The sequence below is a fragment of the Agelaius phoeniceus genome, chromosome 14 (genome assembly GCF_051311805.1).
Source record: "Agelaius phoeniceus isolate bAgePho1 chromosome 14, bAgePho1.hap1, whole genome shotgun sequence".
NCBI classification, from domain to species: Eukaryota; Metazoa; Chordata; class Aves; order Passeriformes; family Icteridae; genus Agelaius; species Agelaius phoeniceus.
In genome coordinates, this window is record NC_135278.1 from 20,384,851 (window position 1) to 20,404,342 (window position 19,492).

The following is a 19,492-nucleotide window of genomic DNA, read 5'->3' on the forward strand; positions in this document are numbered from 1 at the left end:
CAGTCAGAGGATGGACAGACGCTTTAATGTGTGTGTGAGTGACAGTGAGTCATCCCTGGTGGCCGGGGTGAGCAGCCACAGCAGTGGGACAGCTCCATCCCACATCTGCACACAGCTCAGGGACGCTGCTCCTTCTGCCACAGAGGCTCCTCCAGGCTGGGCACAGAGCACTGGCACAGGTAGGGCTGCTCTGGGCTGGGCATGGAGCATTGGCACAGGTAGGGCTGGGCATGGAGCATTGGCACAGGTCGGGCTGCTCTGGGGCTGGGTATGGGGCACTGGCACAGGTAGGGCTGGGCACAGAGCACCAGCACAGGTAGGACTGGGTATGGGGCACTGGCACAGGTAGGGTGCTCTGGGCTGGGCACGGAGCACTGGCACAGGTAGGGCTGAGCACAGAGCACTGGCACAGGTCGGGCTGCTCTGGGGCTGGGTATGGGGCACTGGCACAGGTAGGGCTGCTCTGGGCTGGGCACAGAGCATTGGCACAGGTAGGGCTGGGCACAGAGCACTGGCACAGGTAGGGCTGGGTATGGGGCACTGGCACAGGTAGGGCTGTTCTGGGCTGGGCATGGAGCATTGGCACAGGTAGGGCTGCTCTGGGCTGGGTATGGAGCATTGGCACAGGTAGGGCTGCTCTGGGCTGGGCACAGAGCACTGGCACAGGTAGGCTGTTCTGGGCTGGGCTGGCACCCTGACCTGCAGCTTGGGTCCCCCTTTCCAGAGCCTGCAGGTGAGCAGGGGCATGCAATAGCAGCACAGAGTTGTGTGTCTGTTGTGACATTAAGAGATAGAGACTAAAATGCTGATAACATTTGGTGAAATGCTCTTTAGAATTTCAGTTCAGGAGCAGAGTGCATGGATAGAATGGAAGTTCCAGATTAGTAAATTTAAAGGTAAGAGGAAAGGTGGGTTTGTTTGCAACCTGCAAAGACCTCGTTCCTTAAATGAATTCTTTGAGAAGCTGTTAAAAATTCATTTACTGTTTTCCTGCGGTCACTTCAGGTGCACATGGGGTTTTGGGGGCTAGTACTGAAAATACTGAGAGTGCTCATGTGGTGTGCAGAGCAGTGCAGGACCCTGGCACTGGTGACTGGGAGTGGTGCAGGTGGTGCTGCGAGCACGGATTGCAAACTGGAGCTGCCCACAGCAGTGCAGGGCGCAGGAACCGGGGTCTGCAGGCCCTGTGTACCCCAGCACTTGCTCTGAGAGTTGTTTGGGCTAAATGTTCAGCTGCTGCAAATTGCTCTGAGGCTTTTCTTGGTAGTTTTTTTGTTTAACTGCAGTTGGTATGAATCCACACGTTTCAGGCATTTACGGCAGCAGCATCCTTCCAATGTTTTAAAGTTTTTCAATCAACTTTCAGAATAAATGGTTTAATTTCTTTGGAGGTATGTAGAGTCCCAGTTGGCATAAATACAGTAATGACAGAAAATAGGGACTTTTCTCTGATATGGATGATTTCAAAGCAGCACAAAAGCGAGTGTGGTATCCCAAGGCAGCTCCCCAACTACATATGCAGTATGCAATGTCCTTAGCTTGAACAGAGTGGCTTTTTCTTGTAGCAGAGTGAAGACAATTTACTACCTGCTAAAAACCAGAAGCTAATTTGTAGCTCAGTGTTGTAACAGTGTCTTTTTTCTAAGACACACATTTGTCTTTGCTAACTGTGATAGACTGTTGTAGGCTAGAGGACTGCAGCATTCAGGCTCTGGAATGTGAAATGTGAGGATTTTTTTCTTCAGCTCTGCTGTGCTCGCTGCCTTGGGTTGTTTTTTATGTCATTTACGGTGCTGAACATCAATGCGAGCATATTATGCAATGTAGTATAAAAATACACAAAGGCAATAACCTCACTGTTACTTCTGCTCTAACACAACAACCTTACGTGATCGTTTTGCCCTTTGATTTCTGGAGGAGTTCTTTCCAAACCATGCACTGCATCTGGGGTGTTTGTGTGCGTGTCTGAGCAGCAGCAGGAGCCCTGGGCAGGCTCCAGGTGTCTCCCATAGCTGGCAGGGGGTGCTGGCTGTGGGGCTCCCGGCGTGGCAGCCACCCGGGCACGGAGGGCACCTGTGCAAGCATCTCAATTTCATGGCGAGTCGTGTGGAAATGGGTGCTGGTTTGTAAAGATCTGCACTTCATTTCTGTTCTGTGCCCTTGTCCCCGTGTCCTTCCCCCTGGTGACAGCGTCAGTCAGGAGTGACTGCCCAGCTGGCCTCGTTTGAGCAGACCACGATGTGCTGGGCCACAGCCACCCAGCTGAGCTATTCCTGCTTTGACTGAGAACACTCCTGGGTTTTAACTCTTTTCTGCAAAGCCTTGAAATCCCTCTGGGTCAGGCTGCAGAGTGCCAGCACCATGGAGTGCAGGTGTGGGCACAGGTGTGGGCACAGGTGTGAGCACAGGTGTGGGCACAGGTGTGGGCACAGGTGTGGGCACAGCCACCCCCATGCCACAGCCATCACTGTCAGGGCTCTGACTGCCCCCGTGCCAGCTCCCCTGGTGCCAGTGGAGTCCTCCCTGCTCCTGCAGCCCAGCTGCTGCCCGTGGGCTGCTCCCAGCCCTGCCCTGCCTTGCCCTGTCTGACCTGCTGCTGCTCCCCTCTCGCCCTGCCTTCACAGCGTCCAGCAGCTGCCTCAAGGAGCTGCACAGCACCACTTGCAGTAGAACAATAATGCCATTTTAGCTATGCTGTGTGAAAATGATTGTAATTCTGGTGTGCTTGGGCTGCTAGCACAGAGCAGAGGTGCTGGGCAGTGTGGGAGTACCATGGCAGCGTACAAAAGAAAGTTGTGGGGAAGCTGAGAAGGATCTCAGTATACAGAACATCTACTTGGACTCTCCAGGTGATCATCAGGCTAGGCAGTAACAGGAAAACAGGCTGTTTAGGCTTCTACTAATTTGTCTTGTTGCTGATTAAACTGACGAGCAAAGAAAAGCAAACCCTTCTCTGTGTACACAGTGTGTTGTAGCTACTCTGAGTAACAGTGATGGCATAATTACACATGGCCTTCTGCAGTGTCTGAGAGGCTTTGGGTGAGTGTGGAGAGGGGGAAACGCTGTCAAGTGCAGGCCTCTGAAATGCAGTGCATTGATTTCAGGGGAGGGGGAATGGGGTGCTGGGGGTGCTGTTCCTCAGTCGGTGCCTGTTCAGTGCCTGTCTGTGACTCTGCATGGGCCAGATGTGGTAAGGAGCTGCTGATTGTCAATTGTTGGGATGGGATACTCAGGCACAGCACTGGCAGCTGGGCTGGGAGGGCTGCTCCAGCAGCAGCTGCTGCAGTGGGAGCACTCTGGGAACAGAAGTGCCAGGGTAGGCAGAGCCTTCTCCAGGTGGGTGAATGACTACACTGAGCATGCAGAGCAGTCAATTTTTCAAGGTGGTGTAACTTGCTGGGTAAATTTTTGGGGTATGCCTCAAGTGATTTCTGTAAAATTACCTGTGGTGAGAATTCAGCTTAACTAAAGTTTAGTCTAAGAAATCAATCTGAGGAAATATTGCAGCATTTCATCTGACTGTTTTACAACTGAACTGGTTTGTGTACATGGGTATTTGTATATAGGGACCCTATCTGCATAAGCCTAATCTTTAACCTGTTAAAATAATTTCCAACCTCAAAATGAAGATAATGTTAATTTCAGGTTAAATTATACATTTTTTTCTGAGAGGATTTCTCTGCTGTTCAGGCTGTGTGTGCATAGCTCTGGTCAGAGCTCTTTGTCCCTTTGGGTGGGGTGCAGAGGCACAGCAGGGTCCAGGGTTCTGCTGCTTCCCAGGGCTGGGAGAGCACTCTCTGCACCTCTCCGTGGCACACCCAGGCTTTTGGCTTCTGCTGATGAGTTTTCTGTGCTTCGCTTTGAAAAATTTCCTCTGAAGCCATTTCTCTGCACAGCTCTTTCTGTAATGAGTGTGAATTTTAAAACACTCGATTTCTTCATCCTTCTTTTTGTTAATACTCAGTAAATGGGGCAAATAATTGGGAGGTGTCACCTGTCCTTTTATGAATGGTGCTTCTGTTCTTGTCTGCTTCTTCCAAGAGAGATGCCCAGGAGCTGCAGCTCCAGCGCCAGCCTCTGAGCTGCTGCTCATCTCCTGCTCCCAGAGGCAGCACTCATCCTTCCAGACTTCCAGGAGGGATGCAGTCTATTCTTTGATGATTTTGTTCCCATTTTCAGGCTGCTTTTCCTGGAGGATTCTGATCTTTTTCAGTTCTTTCTTTGTGTTTTTGTTGTTACGGGTTTTTTCCTTCCCAACCCTAGGGAAGTTTGTCTCTTTTTGTAGCCCAGCTGTTGACAATAATGCTCCATAAATAGGAAGAAAAAAGGCACTTCTCTCTATTTCCCTTATAATCTGAAACTATTCTCCTAGCTCCAAATAAGGCTACATTAATAATTAAATTCTCATTAAAGTTACGATACGCAAGGGTTTTCTAATATTTCATAAGCAGCAAACTAAAGCTGTGCAAAGCTCTCAAAATCTGCAGGCTTCCCACTCATCCTGGACCTTTCTAGCAGGTCTTCTGGCACCTTCTCCCCTGCATGCCTGATTTTCACCACGCTTCCAGGATGTTCTCTTAGAAACAGCTCCTTGCTTTTCTCCCAGACTTTGTCAGTGAGTGCACTGTGGCACAAATTGTCACAGTGCTTTTTAAATTCCCTGTGAGCTGGTCAGAGTGGGGTTTACGGTAGGCAGGGGTGGCTGAGGCTCATATTTCCATCTGGAGTTGCTGTCCCTCTCCTCCTGTGTTCCATGGTGCTCCTGTCCTGTGTTGGTGGGGCAGAAGGAGAAATGTCTGCTCCAGCAGCTGGGCTGGCAGCCACAGCTTCGTCCTAAGGGCAGATCCTTGGTGGCTGTGCAGTTTGGGTGGTTCATCTTCTGCAGCTGGCCAGGCAGGTCCTGCTGTCCAGTGGCCTCCCTGGAGCCAGTCCCTGGTGCCAAGCAGTGTCCCCAGTCCTGCCCTGGTGTGCTCCCAGTGCTGCCAGTGCTGCCAGTGCTGCCAGTGCTCCCAGTGCTGCCAGTGCTGCCAGTGCTCCCAGTGCTCCCAGTGCTCCCAGTGCCCGCTGCTTCCCAAGCACACAGAGTGGCACCCTGGGTGTTCCTGTCTGTCTGCTGTGTGCATGCCCCAGCCCACCTGCTTGCAGAGCAGCCAGCTTGCACTGGGATGGGAATGGGAAAAGAGGAGAGCACTCGGAACTGCCCGATGAGAAATGTTCATGCATTCATTCCCTCCTTCATTCATTCATTATCCATTCCTTCAGTCATTCATTCCTTCATTTATTTATTCCTTCCTTTATTCATTCATTCCTTCCTTTATTCATTCCTTCATTCATTTACTCATTCCTTCATTCAGGGGCAAGCACAGCACAGCAGTGAGCTGAGCTGCAGAGCTCAGGTGAGAGTGGGCACGTGTGGCATGGCAAACCCACAGCTCCTGATGCCTGGGAAGGGAAAGGTGCTGGCTCTGCACCCTGGGGCTGTTCCTCAGTAAACTGGGGCTGTTCCTCATTGATAAATGTTCCAGCATTTATCAACAAATGTTTGATGTCGTATGCCTTTGTCTTTATTATCCACGAGGATCTAAATGCAGCCTTATCTGGGTAGTCTTTCCAGGGGATAACAGCCTATTACTGCTAGCAGTTAATCCAATTACTCTTTTAGGTCAAGGGGGAGTGTTCTGTGCAAATATTTTTGGAAGATCTGAAAAAAGTTATTCTATGTGTGACCCAAAGAGAGCATCTTTCAGAATTTTTCAGCAGATCAAAAGGTTAAGAAATTTCTACATATGTTGGAGGTAACGTGGTGCAAAGAGCTGTCAGCTTTCGGTTTTGATCACAAGGCAGTCACTTATTTAAAATAGAAAGATATTTCACAATGGAAAGTAGTTTCAAATCAGAAAATAAATCACTGGACCCTGCCCTTACCACAGGGAGCTTTCCTTAGACATCAGTGGTGAATTGTAAATGTTCCTGTGGTATTTGTGCCATAAGAAGGAGGTTACCCTCCCTTCCCAGCAGACACAGAAGGGCTCTCCCAGCCGTGTCCTCTGAATCCCTAAAGCCTCTAATGAGTGGCTGCAGCCTGATTGAGATCAGCACCTTGAGAACTCCCTGCTTCAAGTGCCAAAAGCCCTCTGCTGGGCAAGGGGTCTGCTTCCCCAGGTGTCTGAGCCCTTGGAGAGTCACTGCCCATCTCAAAATTGTGCTCTATTCATGCATGCCATAAAGCTGTCCTTTAATACCAGCTCAGGAAGTGGCTGCCATGGAGGAAATCATGGAATTGGTTTGAGAACAAAGAGCAGGAGCTGTTCCCTGTGAGATGGAAGGAGCTGGGCTGTCCCTGGCAGCCCTCACTGCCACAGCCCCATCCACAGCAGCTTCCAGATCCAATGGGAGCTCATTCTGAGCCTGCTTTTAATTCTGAAAACTCACCCAAAGGAAGTTGTGTCTTTCACAAGGTATTTTTGCTGGTTTGTTCCTTTCAGTGTGAAATAAGCTGGTGTGGTGCCTGGGTTTGGGGGTGTGCTGGGGAGGAAGGGGTGGTGCAAAATGAGGGACTCCAGAAATGGCTTGCTGTGAATAAAAATTAGAGAATTGGCTGCTTGTGCTTCCTGTAATATCTGTGTTCATTGTGAAAACTGCAAGTCAGAGTCAACCAGACTTCAAAGTTGGGAGCACACAGCTGCAAGCTGAAAATAAGATTTCTGGGTGATGCAGAAGTGCCAGAAAGGCTGTTTGGTAAGAATACTTCATCAAGATTTGGCAAAGCTTAATGTGAAACGGTTTGGATAGACTGTGTTGTCATTAAGAGGTTCTGAGTGTTTTACAAGCCCAGAATAGAAATTTTTTTCAATTAGCTTGCAAGTATTGTTGTGCTCTGAGTTTATTATGTTGTGCAGGTGGCTGACAAAAAAAAATCACACCTTCAACTGGGAGAAATTAGGAGGGAAGCAAAGCAGTGATGAAAAGAGAACTTTTACTGCCCAAAGACCTGAGAGATTTTCATCAGCTGTCTCAAAAATGTTCTTACAGCTAAATACCCCACTTTGCTCCCCTTCCCTGTCCTACAGGCCGTCACTTGAAGCAAGTTATTTTAGAGAGGTTTTTTTTAGACTTGTTCCTGTAAGGAGCTGAAAGCAACTTGCTAGCCTAAGGTTTTCCCTAAAAGAAAAAAAAGAATAATTCCTGATGGCTCCAAAGGGCCTGGGTCACCTCAGCTGTGACCTTTATGTATTTCCCTGGTGGGGGTCAGGGGGCAGAGCAGGAGGGAGGTGCTGGGGGAGCGTCGGTGCTCTGTGTCCTGGGGGTGGCACTGGGGGAGTGGCACTGGGAGGGTGACAGTGATACTGGGGAGGTGACACTGGGAAGGTGACAGTGATACTGGGAAAGTGACATTGGGGGAGTGACAGTGACACTGGGGGAGTGACAGTGATACTGGGGGGTGACACTGGGGAGGTGACATTGGGGAATGACACTGGGGGGGTGACACTGGGAAAGTGGCATTGGGGGAGTGACAGTGACACTGGGGAGGTCACATTGGGGAGTGACAGTGAAATTGGGGAAGTGACAGTGACACTGGGGAGGTGACACTGAGGGGGTGACAGTGACACTGGGGAAGTGACAGTGATACTGAGGGGTGACACTGGGGGAGTGACAGTGACTGTGGGGAGGTGACATCGGGAGGTGACACTGGGGGGTGACAGTGTAGAGGTGGCGCTGGGGGGGCATTGACTGCTGCTCTCATTATTCCCCAAAGCTGCCCTGGGGGAATGTTTTATCCTGCCCTGTGCCAAAGAGAAGGGATTTCTTCACTTTGTGGGTGCAGGATTTCAGAGGTGTTCTGGTGCTCTCTGTGGCTTGAGGACCTTGTGGCTACAGACACAACTTCTGTCCTGCCAGAAAAATGAATCTTTTGCGAGTGTAAGCGTCCTGGGACTCACAACATCCAAAACTAACCACTGTGCAAAGTTAGGGAACTGAGGAAAACTCATGTTTCAGGTAATGACCTGAAAGGTTCAAGCAGGAGTGAATGGATCCATGGAAGTACAAGGTTTTTGTTTAAGTTGTGCCATACATGCAGGAGCAATAGTCCAACAGGAGCAGGAGGATTTGTTGTGCCTGGATTTTATTTACTCTATGGTTGCTGTAGCCTGTAGCTAGCAGAGCAGAAGCCTCTCTCTCTAAAACCAGGGGGAAAGATATTTCCTTACAGCTTTATTAAAGTCTGAATTGCATCAAAGATGATGCAGTTGGAACCCGAGCCAAGGCCTATGGACAGGGCTGATGTTATGGTTTCTGGCAATTCTGGATGGGACTGAAATGCACTTGGACATAAAAGAAAGACACAAACCAGCAGACTGTTTAGCTGGTGTGTTTATATAAAGTAAACATGTTTGAATTTATCTTGAAAAACATCCTGGTGCCAGCAGCCATCCTAAAGATTGCTTTCTCTCGGTGAAGCTTACAGGAAGAAGAAATTCTTTTCCTAGTGGCTTGTTGACAGCAAGTTCTTATTAATGTAATTATTATTATTTTATTTGCTAAAGAAAATGCTACAGGGTGATATTTAGCAAGCTGAATGTTTTGATTAGGAAACATAATAGTTACTGCAGTTATTTTATATTCACTGCTAAGCAAATTCCTCTCAGCTGCTGTGGGTTTGGTCTCCATCAAATTGTAGGGGAAGAAAAAAGGGTTCATTTCCTTAAAGCCATGTAGTGGTTATTTATCACTTTCATCTGAGAATATACAAGTGAGTGAGAATATACAAGAATATACAAGTGAGTGAGCAGTATATAAATGACCTGTGTCCATGGCATATGTAGTCTTACCTCTGTTTTATTCATGGGAAGATGGGAACGTAGAGCACCAGTGTGTTCTGCCATGAGGATGGGGTGTTGGTCCCTTGCAGAAGGTGTGGGTGCTGCAGGGGAGCATTCCCATCCCAGTGAATCTGTGAAGGCACGGGCCCTGATGGGGAGTGTTCCCATCCCAGGGAATCTGTGAAGGCACGGGCCCTGATGGGGAGTGTTCCCATCCCAGGGAATCTGTGCCTTTGTTGGCTTTGGGGTGTGGGCCCTGGTGGGCCCTGTTCCCACCCCAGTGAATCTGTGCCTTTGTTGCCTTTGGGGTGTGGATCCTGGAGGGGAGTGTTCCCATCCCAGTGAGTCTGTGAAGGTATGGGCCCTGAGGGGAGCATTCCCATCCCAGTGAATCTGTGCCTTTGTTGGCTTTGGGGTGTGGGCCCTGATGGGGAGTGTTCCCATCCCAGTGAGTCTGTGCCTTTGTTGGCTTTGGGGTGTGGATCCTGGAGGGGAGTGTTCCCACCCCAGTGAATCTGTGCCTTTGTTGGCTTTGGGGTGTGGGCCCTGATGGGGAGCATTCCCATCCCAGTGAATCTGTGCCTTTGTTGGCTTTGGGGTGTGGGTCCCTTGCTGAAGGCTGGGCCCTGTTCCCACCCCAGTGAATCTGTGCCTTTGCTGGTGATGGGGTGTGGGCCCTGGTGGGCCCTGTTCCCACCCCAGTGAATCTGTGCCTTTGTTGCCTTTGGGGTGTGGTCCCTTGCTGAAGGCTGGGCCCTGTTCCCACCCCAGTGAGTCTGTCTGCAGGGCTGATGGGCTGTGCAGGGTTCTGGTGAGGGACAGGTTGTGCCTTTTTGCCCCTCAGCCTGCCTGAGCTGGCCCAGGCCCTGCACAATGGTGTCAGGCAGCTGTTTGCCAAATCCTGGCAGGTGGGATCCGCCCTTGGGGCTGCTTTGCAGATCCTGCAGGCTCTGAGCTCACAGAAACCAAGACATTTCTGAGGGCTGACCCTTCAGGACCTGTGGGTGTTGGCTCCTGGCCCTCACTGCCAGCAGCTGCCCGTGGGGCTCTCAGTGTGCCCCCCGAGCACAGCCCACCCTTCCAGAGCAAAGCTGGCACTGCTGAGGTGATCAAATGGCAGCCACACCTCATGCTCCTCTGACCTGCTGCTCCCTTTTGAACCACCTGTGCTTTCCTCCTTGATCATGCATCCCTTTTAATGGCACTTTGTGTGGATTATCAGAGTGTATTACTGCTGCTGGGTGTAGTCTAATGAGGCAACAGCAGCCAAGGTGCAAGGTTTCTCTGCTGGATTAGTGAGGTCTTGAGAGAAGGTGACTGCCCACTGTGAGCAGAACAATTATCAGCTTGAATTTATCACCCAGATATGGCTCCTACCAGGGTAGAAATCCAGTGCATGAGAATGCAAGGGGGTCTGTGTTTGAGGGCGTCTGTGTTTGAATCTGATGGTTTTTAAGATGTCCATGTGTTGGCAGATATTTAGGAAGCAGTTCATTGTTAGAATTAATGGCCATCAGTTTGAGAACCAAATAAACTTACCTAGTGCATGTTTTAGACTAGCCTGTCAGTAGTTACTTTGCTCATTACTGAAATTCTTGGATTTTTTTTTTAATTTTTGGTTTTTTTCATGTAGGGTTGGGGAATCCAGGTTTGGTTTTGGGTATGATTTTATATCTCTGTGTTACACTATAAATAACAATTGGTGATTGGAGGCTGTCTTGTGAAAAAGGAGCTAATTTTTGTTCACGGGAGGTTATCTGTGCCTAAAGCTGTGAGCTGAGGAATCTCACTATCTCTGCTATTAAGGCTTCATTTTTTTAGATAGTGGAAAAGTGTTTCAATTCATTCTGGTAATGTAATACTTCGAGGTAGCTGGAACTTTCTTTATGCTATATATTTTATCTTTTTGCCATTTAATAGTCTGACCCCATTCAGAAACATTTCAGGCTGCATTATTAATGGCAGTATTGATTTATAAGATCAGCTTTAAAAACTACTTGCTGTTTTACAAGAAAACCATCAGAAGGATTAATGTGCTTTCTCTCTGTACATCTACACTTGTGTCTGTTGAAAATGTCACAGGATTATCCCTGCTCTGAGGGATGGGGTGTAATTCCATTTCCTGATAAAGGCCTGTCCTTGGTGCTTTGGGAAGCAGGTTCCTGCAGGTAGTGCAGACCCTGTGTGTGGCCAGGCCATAAAGCCCAGAGTTTGCCTTGCTTTTCCCCCAGTGTGCATGCAGAATGGGTAGGGGTGCTAGGGCAGGATGAAGCAGACGCAGGAGGAGCTGTGCTGCTGCTCAGAGCGGGTGTTGTTCTGCTGGTTGTCAAAGCTGCATGAAACGGGATGAAGTGTGGAGGTTTATGAGAAGCATTGTTTATAAAAGTAAATGTATTTTCCCACCATGACTAAGATACTTTACAGTGTAAAGTTTATTTTCCTTCCTGTGAACCTTTCTTGCCCTCTGTCTTTCCCCACCCTGACGTTCTGTAGTTGATTTGCTTCTCGGGGTCGCTTTCCTGGGGCTCTAACCTGAGTTATTTTGTTGTGTGGTGACACAGTTATGGATGACGCTCCCCCTGGCACTCAGGAGTACATTATGTTACGGCAAGATTCCATCCAATCTGCGGAATTAAAGAAAAAAGAGTCCCCTTTTCGTGCTAAGTGTCACGAAATCTTCTGCTGCCCACTGAAGCAAGTGCACCTCAAAGAGAACACAGAGCCGGAAGGTTTGTGCACTTTGGGTCCATGTTCTGTTTGTTGGGTTCCCTCTCCCTGTGTGTCCCGGGTGTGCTGTGTGTGCCAGGCTGTGTGGGGGGAGCCGTGCACTGTCCCTTGCTTGCCTGTCTGATGCCCCACAGGACACTGCAGCCTGAGCCCCCCGGGAGCCCTCTGGGACAGAGGCCACGCTGCTTTCTCTCCAGTAAACTCTGTTTGTTTCAGCTCCCATCATTACACACTGCCCTTTCTTTTGGCTGCCTGAAGCTGCTTGCTCCTCAAAGGCATCGGTTCCCAGGTTCTTTGCAGTAACTCCTGGAGCTGCACTCTGCTCTAAGCCTGGCACTCAGATCAGACTCGGCTTGTCCCCAGCACCTTGCACTCCATAAGGCTTCTGCATAGTGCTAGAGAATGCTCATGGCAGCTGTTCTGGGTGAAGCAGGATGAACTTTGTGTGTAATGCACGCCTGGTTGCATTTTGGGAAATGAAATGCATGCAGAGCAGAAAAAAAAAAGTAGATTGTTTTCCTTTTCAGATGAAGCAAAGGTATGGTCTCTCCTCATGCTGTGTTTACTGATATGAAATTGCCAATGAGGTATAATCTCGTTCATCTAGTGTGCATAAGATTAAGCTATTTTAAATTTTATTTTTTAATACTTTCTCTTATTGTTCCATATGTGTTTTTCATTACTGCTTCATATTCCACGTGGTAAGCCTTGTACTTTTTGCATAAGCTCCGGTATCTGCCAAGACAAATAATGCTACTGCTGGTAGAGGTGTTTTAAGATGAAATATTCAGGGCTGGATTTTGCCACAATCGAGTCTGCAGGAACAGCACAGTGAGCAGGTTGGAGTTCTTATCACAAATCACTTGCATTATTCTCTCTGTAATGCTGGGCATCAGTTCCTGAGCTGTCACTATTAGCCCAAAATATTTCAATTGCTTTCTTCTGTTACATTCTCCAAATTTTGCATGAATGTTCTTTGTACCACCTCTGGGAGATTTGTGTCTTTTAAAATAAAAGTATTTTATTAAAATAGCATTTATCATCTCCCCAGAAATATTAGCTCTGATACACATTGTGGTTTAAGGTTTGGGGAGAGGTTTCTTGTTCCAGTGATGATGTGACTGAACGGTGAAGTCGGGGTTTGAAGAAGGTCCAATTGTCCTCTCAGTGCTGGGCTGCCTTGACAGAAGCTGTGATTCATGACTCAGTCAAGATGAAGGTGACTGCTGTGGCACTCTCCTGGCTTAGCAGACATCATGGATTCCGTGTCATCTGTCAGGCTTTGTGTTTGTGAGTGAATTCGGAGCCCAGAACTGTTCCTGACAAGCTCCTCTGGGAAGATGATGGCACCTGAGCATGTGGTGAGCAAGAAGATTCCATGGCCAGGAGCATGAAAGAGAGCTGGGCCCCACAGCTGCCATCCCTGACTGGAGCTGTGTGTGAATGCTCCGTGTGCTGGTGTGGAGCTCCAGAGCAGCTCGTGCTTGTTCCAGTGCAGCCACACTGGGAGCTGGATTGCTGCAGAAGACTGGCTCCTGCCTGGGCTGATCCTTGCAGTGAATGAATCACCAGTTCCCACCCCAGAGCTGCCCAGGAGGAGCAAGGAAAGCAGAGCAGTGCTGGGCCTTTTCTCTGCAGAGTCTCCGGGGGACACGGTTGGGTTCAGTGTTGGGGAATTGGGACCTGTGGCAAAGGCTGGCCCAGTGCAGGCTCTGGGGGAAGACCTGGGAGCATCAGTGTGGCCGTGGTGTTCCTGGAGGCCCAGAGTTGCTGTTCTTGGCTTCTCCATGAAGCTGCAGTGTCTGGCTCCAGCAGCAGCTGTGTTACCTCTCCTCCATGGCACTGGTGCTCGTTCATTCCCAGGAAAACAAGGCTTGCCATCGTCTATTGCTGTGCCCAAGGATCAATGTCTGTTCCTTGTGTCCCTCCTCCCCTCCAGGATGTGGCATTCCCAGACAGGCACAAGAAGCCATGGGCACAGTGGCTGAGCTGTGGCCACCTGAGGGGTGGAGTTCAGAGGGGTGGCAGCCTTTGCTGGTTGTGATTTCTGTGTGTTTCTCTGACAGATGTTGTCTCCAGCATGGAGGGAGAACATCTGACCAGGAATCCTTTTAGCCTCTCTTGTAGCTCGGGTTGCCTGGGCTGCATTTATCTTCAGAATCTGTGAATTGCCGGGAAGGTGGTACCAGACCCACCAAAAGACTGATGTGTGCCATCCTCAGTGGTTTGCTGGCATGGAGCTTGAAAAATGTTGATAGTGAGTTGGTCTGAACTGTGCTTTCCATGCAAACCCTGCCAGTCCATGGAGGTTAATGGAGTGGCTGAAACAAATCCTAGCAGAAATCCCTTCCAGTGTGAGCCCAGCAGTTAACAGCTCAGCTGTGCTGTTAGGATAAAGGAAAAGGAATGTTTAAACTTGTTACTGTGACACAAATTTTGAAGGTACTGCAAAGTGTGACAACTAGGAAGCTGTTAGCAAAGTTCTCCAAGTGAAATGTCATAATGGAAGTTCTATGGAAAATTGCAGACTTGGAAGACTCCACATAGAGTACAAAAATGCCTGTTTAATCTGCTGAATAATGGCATGGGAACACAGAGTAAAGGCTGCATGTTTCTAACTGTGCAACTCTCTTGTTTAGATGATGGATTTCTCTGCACCTTTTAACCACTTTCATACAGGGGGAGTGCTTGGGGAGCCTCATTTATCACTTCAGGATTTGGACTCCCTAGGCAGGAAGGATGACACCAGGAAAAAGATTTTCCAGGCTCTTGGTAGGGGTGTTTGGGGAGTTCTGCTGTTTGCTGAGAGACTTAAATGCCACATCCCACTGGTGTCCGAGCCTGGTGGCCCATCAATTCTCATCTCTTGGGCCTGTTTCTAAAAGCAGAGGTGGGAATGAGAAAATGAGATCCATGTTTCCTAACCTGCCTTGGTTTCCTGTTCTTCTCCCCACACCTGCTTGCCTGCCTGCAGCATCATCTCTGTTCTTCTGGCACGTGCCCCAGGTGCACCTCAGGAAGCAGCTCCAGGGCAGTGCTTGGGCAGCAGCCTGGAGGACACAGAGAAGGTGCTTGGCCAGTGACTGCAGCCAGTGGTAGGAGGAGAGGTGGGGATCCCAGCCATGAGATCTCCCCAGGTGTGGAGGTTCCCCCTGAGCCCCCTGGCAGCTGGGGATGCTCCAGCCTGGGCTGCAGCTCAGCTGGGGCTGCTCTGGGAAACCTGGGATGGGGCGAGAGCTGAGCTGCTGCTTTGTTCTGCACCTGCCCAGCTTTGTGTTCTCAAAGTCACACCACAGTGTGCAGTGCAAGCCACTAAAACAAGCAGAGCTGACGCCTTCACCTGGGTGCTGCTCATTGGCCATTGTTACAACTGCATCCACGCAGCAGCAGCAAAATACAGAATGTTTTTGTAGCTTCCCTCAAGCCAGGAATACACTGCTAGCAGGAGAAGGGCCATCTGAAGTACATTTTGTAGCTATTTGTTCTCTTAAATAGTTTAAACATAAGCTGCTGCTGCTATCTGTATAAAACATGGTTACATAAAAAGGAGTCAGCTCCTGGAAAACTAATTTGAGTTGTATTATTACATCCAGGGAAGGGAATAAAATGAGACATGTTTTTTAAAAACAGCCATTGGTTAGTCACAGTCACACAGTCAAGAGTCTTGGACACTCGCCCATAGTTCTGTTTTCATGTGGGATTTTTTTTTGCCTTTTTCTATTTTTTTTTTTTTGGTAACATTTAGTCTCCCTCCAGGCATACATAACCTTTTTACACAGAAAAGCAGACAAGCATGGCAAAATACGTATTGGGGATGGGGAGAGGGCAATCTGGGATAGCAGCTGGTAAGGAGGAAGGCAGCTTTCCTCAACCAACAGGAAATCTGATTAGATAGAAAATGTTAAGGATGCTAATGTGAAACAAGCAGCTCTGTGGCTGCCCTTGACAGTGGCTTGTTCTCTCATCCCTGGCAGTGGAGTGGGGGGCAGAGGCAGTGCTGGGGTGAGGCACAGGGAGATGTTGCAGCACATGGTGTGGGGGCTGCCCCTTCCCCTGCTCCCTGTGCACTGGCACTTGTGTCAGCAGCAGAAATGGAATACAGAACGTCCCTTGGGTGCTCTGAGCCTCGTGTCACCACTGAGAGCACTGTCACTTGGCACTCTAATGGCATCCTCCTCTTCTAGACCAATCAGCCCTATTAGCCCTGCTCCCTCATTTCATTATGGTGATGCATATTTCTGCATTTTAGAGGAGAAAAGGAAAGAAGGGTGAGGAGAACTGCATTTGGAATAAGAGAATGGTGAGAGGTTTTTGAACTTTGCATATTGTTCAGAACTAAAAATGACTTTGTGTTCCAGTGAGGAATCAAAAAGCTGAGCCAGGAACAGGCACAGCATCCAGGACATGGAGAGAGGCCCTGTGGCAGTGGGACACCAGTGAGCAGGTTCAGCCCCAGTGAGCAGGTTCAGCCCAGTGAGCAGGTTCAGCCCCAGTGAGCAGGTTCAGCATCTGTGCTTGGCTCCCTGAGCCCCAGGTTCCCCCCAGCCCCTTCCTGCTGCTCCCACCTGGAGCCCCTTCCTGCTGCTCCCACCTGGAGCCCTTTCCTGCTGCTCCCACCTGGAGCCCTGTTCTGCTGCTCACACCTGGAGCCCCGTTCTGCTGCTCACACCTGGAGCCCTTTCCTGCTGCTCACACCTGGAGCCCCTTTCCTGCTGCTCCCACCTGGAGCCCCGTTCTGCTGCTCCCACCTGGAGCCCCTTTCCTGCTGCTCACACCTGGAGCCCTTTCCTGCTGCTCACACCTGGAGCTCTGTTCTGCTGCTCACACCTGGAGCCCTTTCCTGCTGCTCACACCTGGAGCCCCGTTCTGCTGCTCAAACCTGGAGCCCTTTCCTGCTGCTCACACCTGGAGCCCTTTCCTGCTGCTCACACCTGGAGCCCCGTTCTGCTGCTCAAACCTGGAGCCCTTTCCTGCTGCTCCCACCTGGAGCCCTTTCCTGCTGCTCACACCTGGAGCCCCGTTCTGCTGCTCCCACCTGGAGCCCTTTCCTGCTGCTCACACCTGGAGCCCCGTTCTGCTGCTCAAACCTGGAGCCCTTTCCTGCTGCTCCCACCTGGAGCCCTTTCCTGCTGCTCCCACCTGGAGCCCTGTTCTGCTGCTCACACCTGGAGCCCCTTCCTGCTGCTCACACCTGGAGCCCCGTTCTGTTGCTCACACCTGGAGCCCCGTTCTGCTGCTCCCACCTGGAGCCCTTTCCTGCTGCTCACACCTGGAGCCCCTTCCTGCTGCTCACACCTGGAGCCCTGTTCTGCTGCTCACATCTGGAGCCCCGTTCTGCTGCTCACACCTGGAGCCCTTTCCTGCTGCTCACACCTGGAGCCCTTTCCTGCTGCTCCCACCTGGAGCCCCTTCCTGCTGCTCACACCTGGAGCCCTTTCCTGCTGCTCACACCTGGAGCCCTGTTCTGCTGCTCCCACCTGGAGCCCTTTCCTGCTGCTCCCACCTGGAGCCCTTTTCTGTTGCTCCCACCTGGAGCCCTTTCCTGCTCCTCACACCTGGAGCCCTGTTCTGCTGCTCCATGCAGGGGTGGCCCTGTGCTGCTGCCCTAAGCACATTTCACAGGTGCTGTTCCCGTTCCTCCCTGCAGAGCAGGGGAAAGCAGACCTGGTGTCTGCCCTTGCCATTAACCCTTTCCTGCTGTCCCAGAGCTGCCCCTCCCAGGGAGGGCAGGCTGCTGCTGCTGGGCCCTGCAGCCCTCTGTGCCTTCCTCATTCCCTTTCCCTCAGCAAAACCTTTCTTGATTCTGCTCCTTCCTGCCCCTCTGAGGTGCTGCTGTGGGGAGTGTGGAGCTCCCAGCTCACCTCGTCCCCAGGCTCTGGCACTGGCAGCAAGCAGCTGAGCAGAGCCTAAGCCTTCTCCAGTGCTAAATGAAAGTAAAGCCTTAAACCCTGCCTGTCTGGGTGCACGGGGAGTTGCTGCAGCTGTGGGACCGTATCTGCAGTGAAGGATGATCTGAAGGGAGGGACAGAGACCAAAGGGCAGAGGTCTGAGCTGCCACCAGTATAATATACAAGTATATAGTATGAAAGCACACTGTGCTTTTCCCCCCAGAGAAACCTCTCTGGCTGTGGTGGTGACCTGGCAGCAGGGGTGATTCCTGCTGCAGGAGCTCAGTCCTGTCCCTGCCTGAGCCCTCCTGCCCTCATCCTCCAAGCCTCTAAGCACGAGATTAACTTTAACCACCAGTGCTCCCAGCAGAGTCCCAGGGGTTGGGAGGTGTTTAATGAGCTTACCTGAACACAGGCTGGGCCTGACTCAGGTTTGGGCTCAGCCAGTGCAAATCCAGAGTAATTCCACCCTAATCCAAGATTTACTCAATATTTACTTGTTTGCGAATGAGATCAGAGCCCCCTCATATGGTTCAGTTTGATTTCTTTTCTTACTCCCTCAGCAGTAATGTGGCCCTGATTGCCACAGTGGTTCATGATTGAACATGCAAGTCATCAGAGGAGTCCTGAGCAGCAGAGAAATGTAATGTTTCCCCTTATAAAGAGGGAGGAGAAGGATCATCATCATCATCATCATCACTTGGACATCTCAGCAGGAGGAGTAGCAGCAGCACTGCCTGCTGAATCTCCTGAGCTCTAGGTACTGAACTGTTACCTTTGGGAGGATCTGGGGAGATCCCTCTCTGTGTGCACACAGCATCTCAGCCCAGGAAAGAGCCTGCAGAGCTTGCTCTGTTTGCCAGACTCACAGCTAAGAATCACGTGGCTGGAGGAAATGAAGATGAAATGTCAATAACAAAGGTAGCTAATAATGGAATGGGTTATTGAACTGGGTTTTCCTGGTGGTAGAGTTCAAAGGTGCAGCTGTGAGTAGTGCATTGTTAGCCACATTTGTTCTCTGTTGCATCAAAAGAGTGTAAGTAATGGCATTAGGAGCAGTTGTAGAATTTTTATTTCAAGATAATGATTATTCATTCTCAAACTGGACCTGGCCTTACCCCTGAACAGGTCATGGCAACCCAAAAGAGAAATGCTGTCCCTTACCTTACCTTACCTGGGTACCCTTTGAGAGAAGTCTTTTATCTGTGCCTTTTGCTATTTTGTTCTAATCTCAAAGTAAATATTCACTATGGAGACAGTATCTGGCACTTAGCATAGCTGAAGTAGGACATTTAGACCAAATGAGTCACCCTGATATTCTTTTCTCATCTCGTCTTTAAAGGACTCTGAGATCTTCAAAGTGTTCCTTGTGTGGAGAAAGGCCTTTGTCTTGCTACTTTTGCATCCCATGACTCTCCTGAGAAAGCATCAGACTTGGTTCTTCAGCCTGTCCTCATTTGAAATCAGGAGCTGTAGTTCTTTATTGATAATGAAGGTTTTCCTTTGTCCCTTGCTCAGCTGCACAGCCCATCAGAATTACTGCAGACCTCACCAGTGGCAATGTGGCACCAACCCTCCAAGCTCAGAGGGCCTTTGGCTGGGGACCATGCAGGTGCTCCGTGCTGTCCTGGGCTCTCTGCTCTGTAAGGCAGAGCCTTTGACTGCTCCATCCTCTGAAAAAGGCTTTAACAGCACAAACCACCTTGGTGCTGACTGTCACCGTTCTCTGAAGAGAACTCTCTGTTCTGTTTCCTCTGAACAGTCCCAGAGTTTTCATTTTTGCAACAGGTGACATCAAATTAACACTTAATTGCAGGAGTTGTTAAAAATGCAGAGTGAATTTCAGTTGTGCACCTTTGCTTAATTGGTGCCTGCCCCTGTTTCTGTTCCTCTGCAGCTTCAGCTTGGTAGAGTCAGTAATTAACCACCAAGTTTGGCTTTCTAGTTGCTCTTCTCTCTGGTAAGTGCAATCATTTTCTCATTTCAGACAAGTGGCAAAACTGCCCTCAAGTACTGCTAGTGTTTCTCAGATGTTGTTAGTAGAAAGTGTTTAGG

The 19,492-nt window shown here is 49.9% G+C and overlaps 1 protein-coding gene across 2 annotated transcripts in view; it reads left to right on the top strand.

Moving 5' to 3' along the window:
• Positions 1–19,492, top strand: part of FGF13 (fibroblast growth factor 13) — a 200,064-nt gene that overhangs the window by 104,194 nt on the left and 76,378 nt on the right. Inside the window, exon 2 of one of the 2 annotated variants that reach the window (XM_054641343.2) lies at positions 11,384–11,551. The exons of the other annotated variant lie outside the window; for it this stretch is intronic. Coding sequence (XP_054497318.1) covers positions 11,384–11,551 — 168 coding nt within the window. The remainder of the gene's footprint in view (positions 1–11,383; positions 11,552–19,492) is intronic. 2 annotated transcript variants of the gene reach the window in all.